This window comes from Lytechinus variegatus, chromosome 13 (assembly GCF_018143015.1).
Source record: "Lytechinus variegatus isolate NC3 chromosome 13, Lvar_3.0, whole genome shotgun sequence".
In the NCBI taxonomy this organism is placed as follows: domain Eukaryota; kingdom Metazoa; phylum Echinodermata; class Echinoidea; order Temnopleuroida; family Toxopneustidae; genus Lytechinus; species Lytechinus variegatus.
In genome coordinates, this window is record NC_054752.1 from 27,856,693 (window position 1) to 27,868,800 (window position 12,108).

General features: G+C 37.1%; 1 protein-coding gene across 2 annotated transcripts in view; it reads right to left on the reverse strand.

The window, feature by feature from the left end:
• LOC121425902 (PMS1 protein homolog 1-like) overlaps positions 1–11,764 on the reverse strand; it is a 13,908-nt gene extending 2,144 nt beyond the window's left edge. The window contains exons 1-5 of one of the 2 annotated variants that reach the window (XM_041622003.1): positions 11,701–11,764; positions 8,598–8,753; positions 7,788–8,073; positions 6,984–7,264; positions 5,767–5,889 (exon numbers count right to left, since the gene is read on the reverse strand). In XM_041622003.1, coding sequence (XP_041477937.1) covers positions 5,767–5,889; positions 6,984–7,264; positions 7,788–8,073; positions 8,598–8,729 — 822 coding nt within the window. In that variant the 5' untranslated portion in view covers positions 8,730–8,753; positions 11,701–11,764. Of the gene's footprint in view, positions 1–5,453; positions 5,890–6,983; positions 7,265–7,787; positions 8,074–8,597; positions 8,754–11,700 lie in introns of those variants that run through there. The other variant, XM_041622002.1, reaches the window with a different exon arrangement.
• Positions 11,765–12,108: the final 344 nt, after the last annotated feature.

Below are 12,108 nucleotides of genomic sequence, written 5' to 3' on the forward strand. Positions count from 1 at the left end.
TGGGTTCAAAAGATACAAAAATCAGCTCGCGCTTCGTTCTTTCAATTTTTATGAAGAGGGATTCGTAACACGATTATTACACAAAACTACAGTACTTTGAAATGTTTTTTTTTCAGGTCTGAATTAGAAAAAAATAGCTTGCGCTTTGCGCTCGTATCATTTTGATCAGTGCAATACGTATGCTCTTGATGATTGTGGTGATTTTTTACCTGATTGCTAATAAAGCATGAATGCTTGTAAGCAAGCAACCAGAGGACCGACGGCTTAAGGTCCCCTCCGAAGGACCTGGTACTGAGGATTAATGCCTTACCCAACGGCACAAGCGCACCAAGTGGGAATCGAACCAGGGTCACCGGAATACGAATCCCCCGCTCTGCCGACTGAGATATCGCACCTCCTGAATTCCTTCAAACGGTCCTCCAGAATGTCTCTTTTTCAGTTCAGTATAGGCCTATACGGATATTGAGCGCGCTTCGCGCATCACTTACTGAGAGCGCAATAAGTGACTCACAATTATCTTCATCCCCTTAATACCGTGATCAACGGTATACGTAACTGAAAATGAGTGAGGTACTACACTCTAATTACAAAGGATTTATAATGAAACTAATTCGACCGTGCTTATATTGACCAGCCGAATGTTAAATTTAAATTTAAGCCTTGTGGAATTATACATAAAGCTATGATTTGAATTTGAATCTTTTGAGATTGAAAAGTTAAACCTAAAAAAATAAATAATGAATTCAATTATTCAGCTGGTTACCAATCACAGCCAATCTGGATTTGTTTTGAATCCTTGAGATTTAAGGGAGTGGCCGAGGAACACTGTATCACCCCTGTAAATCGACTTAAAGAAATATATAGATAGATCAATTCCGACCCCCACCCCACACTAGTGCTGCAAGTCAGGCGGCATGTTCGGGTTCGGTTCGGCAGGGTTCGGCAATTTTTTTCCGAACTTTGGTTCGGTTCGGGGTTCGGCAATAAATGCCAAATTAAATATAACATATAAAAAATAAAGATCGCCGACCTACAAACATGTAATCTCTAGGATGAACTGTCATGTATTAATAATAAATTTTGTTTCTAAAAAGAATAGTTAAGATAATTGTTGAACTTTCTTTTGTTTTAATAAACAAAAAATAAGTCATTTCTACTTTCATTTTTAAAATGAAAATAAAAAAATCAAAAGAAAAAAATATTGATAACGAGAGAATCAGGACAGAAATAGAATTACAAAGATCAGAATATTTTTTTCACGATTATTTCATGTAGCTATGATCATGATCGATTACGATGTCATTGCAACGCAGCTTCTCAAATTGGAAAGTGTTGATCGGGAATGTCGAAATAGTAGACAAACAACCTCCACTCAACTGTTATTATACCGGTAAAATTCACATTCCAAAGAATATGAGTGTTTTAGAAAGTCCCTATTTCCTGAAAAGTGGTAAAATCTGGTCAATGAATTACTTTAAAAAGATAAAATATCAGTCCATTCTTGGTCCAGAAAGATCGACGCTACGTGACTTCAAACATATTTCTAACACGAAAATGAGTACATGGGACTGTACTGCGTATTTTAGTGTTGTGAAATCACTCTGCGTTGATCGTCAGAACTAAGACGGAACTGATAATTTATCATTTCATTTTCAGTAATTGGCCAGATTAAACCACTTTTAAGAAAATATTGACAATGGAAAAACGTTTCAAGTTAGGAATACGAATTTTACCTGTATAATAGCAACCGAGAGCAGGTTGTTCAGTTTGGACTTCCTGTTTCAACTTTCCTTACCAACCATTTCCGGAACATCGATCAGGGAACATGCGTTGATTTGGTTTGAATTTTTATCTTTTTTGTTTTTTTCACCCTCATTCCTTCATCTCTTATTTATTTATCTTTTATATTATTATGGAAATTTCAGAAGGTGGAATATATATACTTTACCATTACTTTGTCAGTCACAAGGAATTAATTTATGTCTTTTCAATTAAATGTACATCCGATTACAGCAATACGTAATTCAACTACACTTTTTAACTGAGTTTAGCTTAAAATGTCCCCACATTTTATAAGGAAAAAATATATTCATGTTTAGGCCTGGGACGATTGTTATTATTAACATTCGATTATTCCTGGAAAAATAATTGAATGATTCGATTGTTCGTCGGGAATCACGTCTTTTAAGTCACAATAGTTGACCTACTTTATGGTGACCCCCCCCCCCCCCCCCATGAAGAAATCTCCATCAAAATCACATGTTTAGCATAAATGAGGCCCTTTTCCCCCTTCTCCATGATTTTTTTTATATCAAAAGAAACTTCATGAAATGAGATTAAATCTTTCAGTTTATTGTTCCAATGAAAATCTTTCCTAAATCAATACTGGTAACCTGGTATTATGCATGCATCCCTCCAAGTGCCACACCCCTGCATATAAATGAATCAGCCCCGCCGAGTCCAAAGACGTAAACAACTCATTCATGAAGTATATTCTTTGAGACTGAGCCCAGGTGGAGCATTTCACTTGAAAAATTTCATCCCTTGCCCACACCATGTCCCCGCCTCCACTTGTGGCACTGCCCACGATGCTACACATGTATTAAAAAAAAATATTTCATTTGAAATACCTTTCAAAATTACGATTTTTTATCATTTGAACCCACATGTATAACTGGGTCTATTTTTGGAGACTAGTCGAGAAAGTACTGGTGAAGGCGGGCGCGTGTTGGAATGTAGTTTTCATTGGTTGAGGGGGATATAGAAAAGGTTGCATTGTTCTGAAACATGAAAGAAATTCTCCGGCTCCCACCCCCTATCCTTCCCTCTCTCTTTCCCTCACACGCACACACACACAGATGGGGGAGGGGTCAATTTATTTCTGAAGTCATGACCTTTCCTGATAATAAAGGGAACCACATGCCTTCTGCTTCTTTGTTTCCCAAAGTTTCATTGGCTATCCGAAGGTCCAATCAGCTCAAGTGAGCTGGTTATGTGTTTACTTATTATTGTGCACGCACACAATGACTTATTTTGTGTATGAGGGCAAGGTCGGGTGGGATTAACATTTTGGGAGCGCTATCATGTTGGTATGTAACTGTGAATGTGATACAATCATTGATAATTTTTTAAACATTACCTCGGTAACATAATTTTTAAACCTGTAAAAAACAGCTGTCATCATTGTTTTCTTGTCATTTTATTATTATTACTCGGGTATTAGAGTTATGCCAACGTCATAATCGGGATCTGCCGAACATTCGATTAGTGTATATTTTGCTAATCGATTGGTGATTGGCGGCATGCCAATCGAACCATTCGATCAATCGATGTTTACTCCCAGGCCTATTCATGTTTATAAAAAAAAAAATTGAAAGTGATAAAAATTTTAAAATCGAACACAAGACCGAAACTGTCATACTTTGTCATTTACCAGGAATGAATTTATGTCTGGTTCTTTTTCTTTATTAAATACAAAATGATTAGGTCCGATTACGATCACGATCGATTATGGCAATACGTAAATACACCACACTTTTATACCGAGTTTAGCTTCAAAATGCCCCCTCATTTTATTAAGAAAAAATATATTTATGTTAATAAAATATTCTTAAGTTGATAACAGTTCAATCAAAGACGAGATGGGAGCTATCATAGTGGATTTTAAAAATATATTGAGTGGAATTCTCTTTGTGCACAATCACTAACCAATATATATTTTGTTAATTTTATACTTAAATCTATGTAGTCATCGCATTCACGCATTGCATACAAACATACTCTTTTTACCGATCTTCCGAACCAGGCCTTTGAGTTCGGTTCGGTCCGGTTCGGAAGTGCCAAGTTCGGCGAACTTCGGTTCGGCGGTTCGGCTGCAGCACTACCCCACACCATCCCCGAATACAGTGATACCACTCCGATCATACATAAATAATAAGTGCGCTTTCCACCGTACTCTACTGATTTGTGCCACTCTAGTCAGTCGCGTATGTATTTTGCTCAACTTAACTTCCGAGTATATTTCAGTGGTGACAGGAACGGGAAAGCACAATCGAATAGTATGGTGGGTATCAACAATATTTAAAAATTAAATTCTAAGGAATGTTAGAAGTTCACCCAGTTTCTTCCTTTTTGCCCCACATAATTATGATAGCTTATTTATGCGCGAGAATCTCTAAACAAACCAACCATATATTTATTTTTTTTGTCTTCTTCTGGGGGGCGTTTCATGAAAGGACTTGTCAGACGTTTTATCCGACAAGTCCCATTTTATCCGACAGTTACCATAGTAACAGTACCTCTCAACCAATCAACATCTAAGAAAGATGTCAGATCTGACAACTTGTCGGATGAAAATGTTGATGAAACACTCCCCAGATATCAAACAAACAAAGCCAATTTTTAAATCCGTTTATCAGTCCTCACTTTTTTTTTATTTTTCCCTTTTTAGGATGGAGGTCTCATATTCAACATTCTCTTCTGGAGCGTGCTTGCAACAGGTAGAAATATTATTTTTAAAGAATGTAACGAATTCTTTTCACGAATGGGAAGGTGAACCGGTGGCGCATACATTTGTAATTCCGAAGCTTCGTTATTCCGAAGGTTTGTGTTTCCAAAGGTTCGTTAATCCGAAAACGAAATGAGGTTCGTAATTCGAAGGTTCGTTAGTCCGAAAACGTAATGATTAACGAACCTTACTTCGTTTTCGGACTAACGAGCCTTCGGAACAACGAACCTTATATCGTTTTCGGATTAACGAACCTTCGGAACAACGAACCTTATTTCGTTTTCGGACTAACGAACTTTTGGAATATCGAACCTTATTTCGTATTCGGATTATTGAACCTTATGAATAACGAACCTTTGGAATAACGCCACAAATGTTCGGATTAACGAACATGCCATGACTAGGAATTGAACCTACATCCCTCAGATTGAAAAAATAGAAATATACATCTCTGGTTAGTACTTTTTTAGCATTACGACTGTATTGATGATGTTATGAATCAACCCTTTGTGTATATTGCAATGCAGGAAAATTGTCAATGCCAGTACTTCTACATCACAAGGGCACTGGATAAAACCTTCTCCCATAGACTTAGTACATGTGCAGACCTACCAACCTCTGGGAATTAAATACTGTATTCTGTGATTTAAAAAAATGTATTTTTCCCCAAAAAAGTGTATTTCATAATAAAATGCATGGCACACTCGCTCATCGCCGGTTCGCGGCACTCAAGCTCAATGCAAGCTAAAATGTGCACTGCTCTTGCAGTTGAAAAAACACACATTGAAACATGTGTATATCTCACCCTGGTTTAACAAAATGACTGAAAAAAGTTACCTGAAATTACATTGATCTAATAACCATATTTGTGTAAGTTTTATGAAATAGAGACATATAGAGATGATTTTTCTCAATATTTTATGATTTTCTTTTTACAAAAACATATTTTTTTAAAGAAAAAAATGTACTGCCGTATTTTGGTTGAAGAAACATACTAAATTCGCCAAAAATGTACTGGTTGGCAGGTCTACATGTGACCAGCTTCGACTACATCCCTGGGATATTGCACATGCAAACATATTTCATACATGCATTGGTTCCTTTAATGGAATGCAGTAATAAAAGCAAAGAAATGTTACAAAAAGGTTGAATATTTTGGGGAATTGCCTTTCATGTATTACACTAGATTTTTGTACATCTCACTCTTATTATATTGTATCTCACACTTAAGTAATCAAAGCAAATCCTATAGATCTCACCTTAGAAAAATCTTTCATTGTTACTGGCCGTCCATTGACTGAAATCCAAGTACGATCATCTGTAGATCTTGAGGTCAACTGAGCATCTGAGCCAGGCTTGGGTAAATATCCTTCAATCTTAACCTGAAAGGAAAAAAGAAGAAAAAGAAAAAAAAATAATGGTGAAGACAGTGAAGGAGCTCATTTGAACTCCTGGTGGGTGTTTCATAAAGCCATTTAAGTAATTTACGACTGTAAAATGACTGGTGATCCTTTTTTGTGGTAAATTATATACGCATGGGGGATGTTTAACAAAGAATTAAAGTGTGACTTAGAGTCAACACGCATGTGATATGTTTCGCCCAATCTGACTGATTAAGGTAATAAGCAGTTGCACAAGTCCTCTTAACATGATTTGACCTATGCTGTGATGCCTTCTACACCACACACAACTTGGAATTTAAGAGCGACTCTAAGTCATACTTAAATCTTTGTGAAACACCCCCCAGATTTACAATGGTGCTGATTCAGTTTGTATGAAAGGATCACCAATCGATCATAAAGTCTCTTGTAATTGTAAGTAACAAACAGTAAATTATGAAACACCCTCCAGGTATATAAAATCATTGTAAATCACTAAATTTACATTAGTAATTTGAATTCATCAAAATATTTTGTACACACACAAAGCTCCCGAATATATGATCTTTTTGTTATCAAACGCAACTCCATATATCAAAGGCAGCTTTATTTTCAACATCCATTGGGGACGTGAGCATGATTTTTTTTAGTTGCCTTTAAAGTAAAATAAGAAAACAAATCATGTTTAAGTCCCAAATAGGTGCTTTTGATTATGCTTTACAAGAGATATCCATCGTGGTATCTATAAACTGACAACATGCTGGTGAATCTTGTTGAATCTTTTATGTACATTCCTGAAAATAAATGTGATAATCAAGTCACTCAGAAAATTGTCACGATCTTTCAGAAATGCATGTTTCCTCCCGAATCCCCAACTTTCCTTGATACTGATCCCAACATCCAGTGCAACATGAAGAAAGGAAACAATACTCATGCTACAATTTCCCATCCTTGTGTAAAGTGACATTTATCTATTGTCACTCTGTAGATCTGTCTGAAGTTTGGACTATACTGCAGTGTACACTGATGGGGAAAATTGTCCATGAGTAATGTTTAAATGGGTGTGTACTTATACATCTGGGCATAACACAACCCACCTGTGTCTCTTCATCGTTCTTCTCAACCCTCGTAAGGTGGCCCATGACATTGGACCCAAGAACATTCAAGAGGGCAGTCTTCAGGTTAGGCAATTTATTCTTCTGCCATATAGATGCCTTGTTGTGGCTCAGAGAGAAGCGCACTCCTGGGCAAACCACGCCAAAGCTGAGCAGGAGGTCTTCCACCTTCTTGACCTCCTCCCTGCGTCGCTTGGCATTGCTGTAATATTGCTTCCGGACTGGAACGTTGTGGAAGAGACGGGAAGCAGTTACAGTCGTGCCTAAAGATGAAGAAACATAGTAGTAGAGATTATAGGCATGCAGCTGAAAGAGGTGAAAGAGGCTTCAAGGGCAGAAAAGGATTGGACAATGACAGCCAAAGAGGGTAAGTGACCAGTAAGTCATGACCAGGGACCTAAATCACAAAGACTTACAATTAGTGCCTTACAATGGAAACCTTTATTCTGATTGGCTACTGAGCCCTGTTAAATGGTACATGTATGTACACCATATTCGTAGGTCCTTCATGAAACAGGCCCCATGTTCCTGTTTCACAAACCCAGGTCCCTGTTTCATAAAAGGCTGTTATCACTGGGAAGTGATTGGTTATCACTGAATGGGAACTCTGTTAGAATCCGTTTCTGATTGAGAATTGAGATTGAGAAGCCCTGTCGCAGAATGACAACATTTCATTGACATATCAAATCAACCTTTAACTCGAAATAGGACCATCATGTATGGCCAAGCAACTTGACAAGCTGCTTGAATAAACAAAATGATAAAGTTTGTACCAAAATTAATGACCTGTGCAACATTGTGATGGCTTTGGTGATGAAGCGATCCCCTCATGATCTAGAATATAGCATCTTCCAAACTCCTCATCCTTGGTCTTTGTTGCTATCGCAACATTGGACACTGCGCAGAGTGAACCCAGAGCTTCTCCCCTGAAGCCATAGGTGAACAAGTTTTCCAGATCATCATGGCTGGTTAGTTTGGAAGTGTAGTGTCTTCGACCCATGAAATCTGCATCTTCCGCCCGGATCCCATCGCCGTTGTCGCGCACCTCCACCTTATCGACGCCAAAGTTTTCCTGTCAAAGATGAATTAGAATTAACTTGTTAAAAGGCTACTCCGTGCTTCCTAGCAAATACCATTGCCCATGTTAAAAGTATTCACGGTTCTTCATAAATCAATATCAAAATGTTATTTCATTATTACATCATTGGGAATTTGGACCAATAGGTGACTTAATACAGTCTGTGGTGTTGGTGTTGACATTTAAATGAATACCAAGAACCACAGTTCCATGAAATTTGCTCCGGCGACATCGCTCCTCTATAAATTCCACACACACATCAAATGACTATAACCTCAACCCTGGATTTAAACACTAGACCCTACCCTAACCCTACATCACAGACAAAATTAAAAAGCCAGGAGCAAATGTTGTGTCACCCAAACTACATTGACGACTGTTAACCCAATCTCAAGCAATTGCCTAATTCTCACTTTCAACATCAAGACACAATGCCAGATTCAAAACATTTATGTGACACTCCTATTAGCATTCACTTTAAGCTACTGAATGAAACGAAAGAAAAAAAGGGTCCTCACCAATTTAATTTCAATGTTATCAGCATTAGCATCCAGTGAGTTTTCAATAAGCTCCTTCACAACACTGGCAATAGATGTGATGACCTGAGCACTGGATATGAGACGAACAGTCTCTCCAGACAATTTGTGCATGTTTAGGTTCTCTCCATTCAAACTCTGCATCGAGGCAAAAATTAAGCAACAATATATTACAACTGAAATTGATAGATCTATTAAAAAAAAAACAAAATCAAATGTCAGGTTTTTAGTTCTATGCAATTGTGGAAACATGTTAATGGCTTACTTGGGAAGTTTATATACATTTCTAGCTTGCACCAAGTATTAAGAGTGCATAATTGGTCTGAAGAATAAGTAAAAAAATATATAAAAAATTGGAGCCAGGGTTAGAAAAATGAGACATGACACTCACAGATTCAATTCAAGCTGGTTCCAAGATTAATGATCTATTAATTTACTGGCTGCTACTGCCAGAAATGTAATTTGCATGAGTTATACAAGTATGTTTATTGTATTTTATTGCCATTGTATTATGACTGTCAAATGGGACGAAACAGGGAGGGCTGACAAAAGGACACCTCATTGTGTTTTTTTTTCTCCATTGGCATCTGTTGTTGTGAAGGCTTTTTGCAACTTTTACCATGCCAAATTCTTTTCAGGCCAAACAATAAACACAACCATACTGCACACAGATCTACATTTATTAATAACTCCATGTGCATTGCCATAAACACATTAGGCTAAGCAGAAGCTCAAACATGTCAAATAATTTAGAATCCATGATCTCCCCAATTATTTATGACTAGATCTACATAGATTCTATGGTACTTATCTCGTTATCAATGAGACAATGGCATTAAAATAATTGTCAGGGATATGCTCCACTGAGTCAGACTTCGTCTTGACTCCTTGGAGGACAAATATAATCAGAAACAGAAAATGTTGAAAAATCCCTCAAAACTCCTCCAAAACAGCAGATATATCGGTCTTACTTTACAAGGCTTGCCTTAACTTTAATTCTCCCATTTGAACAAAGTCAAAGCTAAGCCTAGATCATTCATGAACCGAAAATGGTTAACAAGAACAATAACATGATCTGTCTGTGTAAATCAAAAATTATTTTTTAATACTCCTCCGAAACAGTGGATATATCATACTTCGGAGCTAGTACATAAATAACACTTACACTACAGACATTTTGCTGACCCACTTGTTCACTGCTACCATCCTGCCTGTGGGGAATCTTCAGGTAGGACTATGGTATGCCAATGTTGTACAGAGCACACACTTTAAAAAATCATTAAAATATCACTTTTGTGACCAAAATTACTAATTTCCATACAGTTGCAATTTATTTTACATTAGTAACTTGGGAATAATTTTTTGTATTCACTAGAGCGCACAAAACTTGAATTTTGGGCATATTTTTGTGTACGCCCTCTATTGGTGGAAAGTACAAATTTTTCATTTTTTGATCTCTATTTTTAATTAAGAAAAAAATTATTTTAAGAGTCAAATTTAAATAAGAGCCAAGTTGTATGAATAATAGGTGTAATGGAAACTGTCAGTGTAAAAAAATCAGGCATTTGCCCCAAACAAAAAGAGAAAATAAGCCAAACATTGCCATCCTTATTTTGCCACACATGGAGATATAACTGAGAACAAGGTTATATTACAACCTTGTTCATTGAATGAGTGTGCTGACCCAACTATTCAGATTCAGGTGTATGATGGGATGTCCAAACTTCACGGACTTTTCAAAAATATTCATCAGGCTTAAGTTTGTTAACAAAATATTCATTATTTATACAAAACCAATTCAAGAAATACATGTAGTTACCACATTGACGGCAAGATCGTAAACTATAAAATCATTGACGAAAATGTGAAGTAGGTCAAGGGGTTTCGCCGGTATCGCGATCCAAAAATTCTATTCCGATCGACGAATGCGCCCTGTGCTGGAAAACTGTTCTGAAAAAGTGTGACCTAACTTCGCGGACCAAAGTTTTGTGGAGATTGAAACAAAAACTCCTGCTCAAAATGTAAAAGTTTTATATCAGATTGACGACAAAGTGCTATAGAATCAGCCAGCACCACATTCAACTCACATATTTTATATCTGCTTGCAAAATGATATCGTGATGCTCGTTGAGGATATCAGATTTCTTCCGAACGGGCGCTAACGAGTAACGGTGATAAATTTCAATCTTTTGTCAATATTTTCATGAATACTGAACTCATCCTAAAGAAACTTACGTGAATGGGTAATTTTAGGTCACTTTTTTACGTTGATGATGTCAGATTTTAAGGATATTGGCTAGTTTTTTAGATAATGACTGTCCATGAAAAATGGACACACGCTAAGTTTGGACTCACTGCCATAGGCCTGTAGATGCCAGTTGTCTGTGGTAACAATCTCAAAATGACTTTTTAGTTTTTTAGTTTTTTACACAACCACCGAAGTGTCTGTTTATAATTATGAATAAAAAATATGTGCCAGGGGATTCTGGAAGATATTGTGTAATTGTTAAGAAATAAGGGTCTTTATTCCAGCAATATAATACAGACTGTCCCACGCGTGCCTATCTGTGTTGGCGATCTTCAAGACTTCAGACTTAAGAAGTTAAGTTTAGTGTGATTGTTCAGTGCAGTGTGATTGTTTTTCAGCTTAGGTTTTTAGCCTTAGATTTTATGATTTCACAAAGTGCAGTTTATGTACTGCACCATATCTAGATCGATGGTGATAAAGTAATACTTAACCTTGGTTTTACAGACTTTCTCACGAAATCAGTGTTTTACTGCACATACTGTATGTAATTTAGCTTTAAAAATGAGTCAGTGAGGCCGCGGCCGCCTGTTCGTTCAAGTGAACGGAACGGCGCTGGCATCTACCCCAGAGACTCCGGGTGTAAAATTAAAGGCGATGCGGTGAGCGGCGCGGCTCTTGTCTGGTGATTCACAAACAGCCGACGTTTTAAACAAGGCCCCAACATCATACATGCCTAAGATTTTTTTTTTAAATATACACCACTTAATTGTATATTGTCGATTCAATATATCAAAAATGCCATGGATGCCAAATGGGCCATAAAACAGACAAACTTACAAGATATGATAAATGCTCCTGATGACGGCCAGTGAGCCGAGCTTGAATTTTGCGCTTTCCGCTATCCTTGGCCTTTCTACCAGGCGCTCATTAATATTACCCCCGTTGGTTTGTTTGTTCTTGTTTTTTTGTTTTTTTTTATCATTGCTAGATTCCTCCCTGTCAAATAGCTTTTTTGGCCTAGGGTGTACTGTATATATTTTAGTGCTAGGTTTTCTTTGTGTTTTCTACATTTTTTTGGGGGGGGGTCGTTTTATATATAAATAACCAATCAGATTATCATTTTGAAAAGATGAAATTTCACTCACAAGCTACTATTTATAAACATGGTATGCTATAAAGAGGGCGCCAAAGAGGAGAAGGAAAGATAGGAAAGCATGGTCGTACGCGGAAATTTTTCGCTGGGGG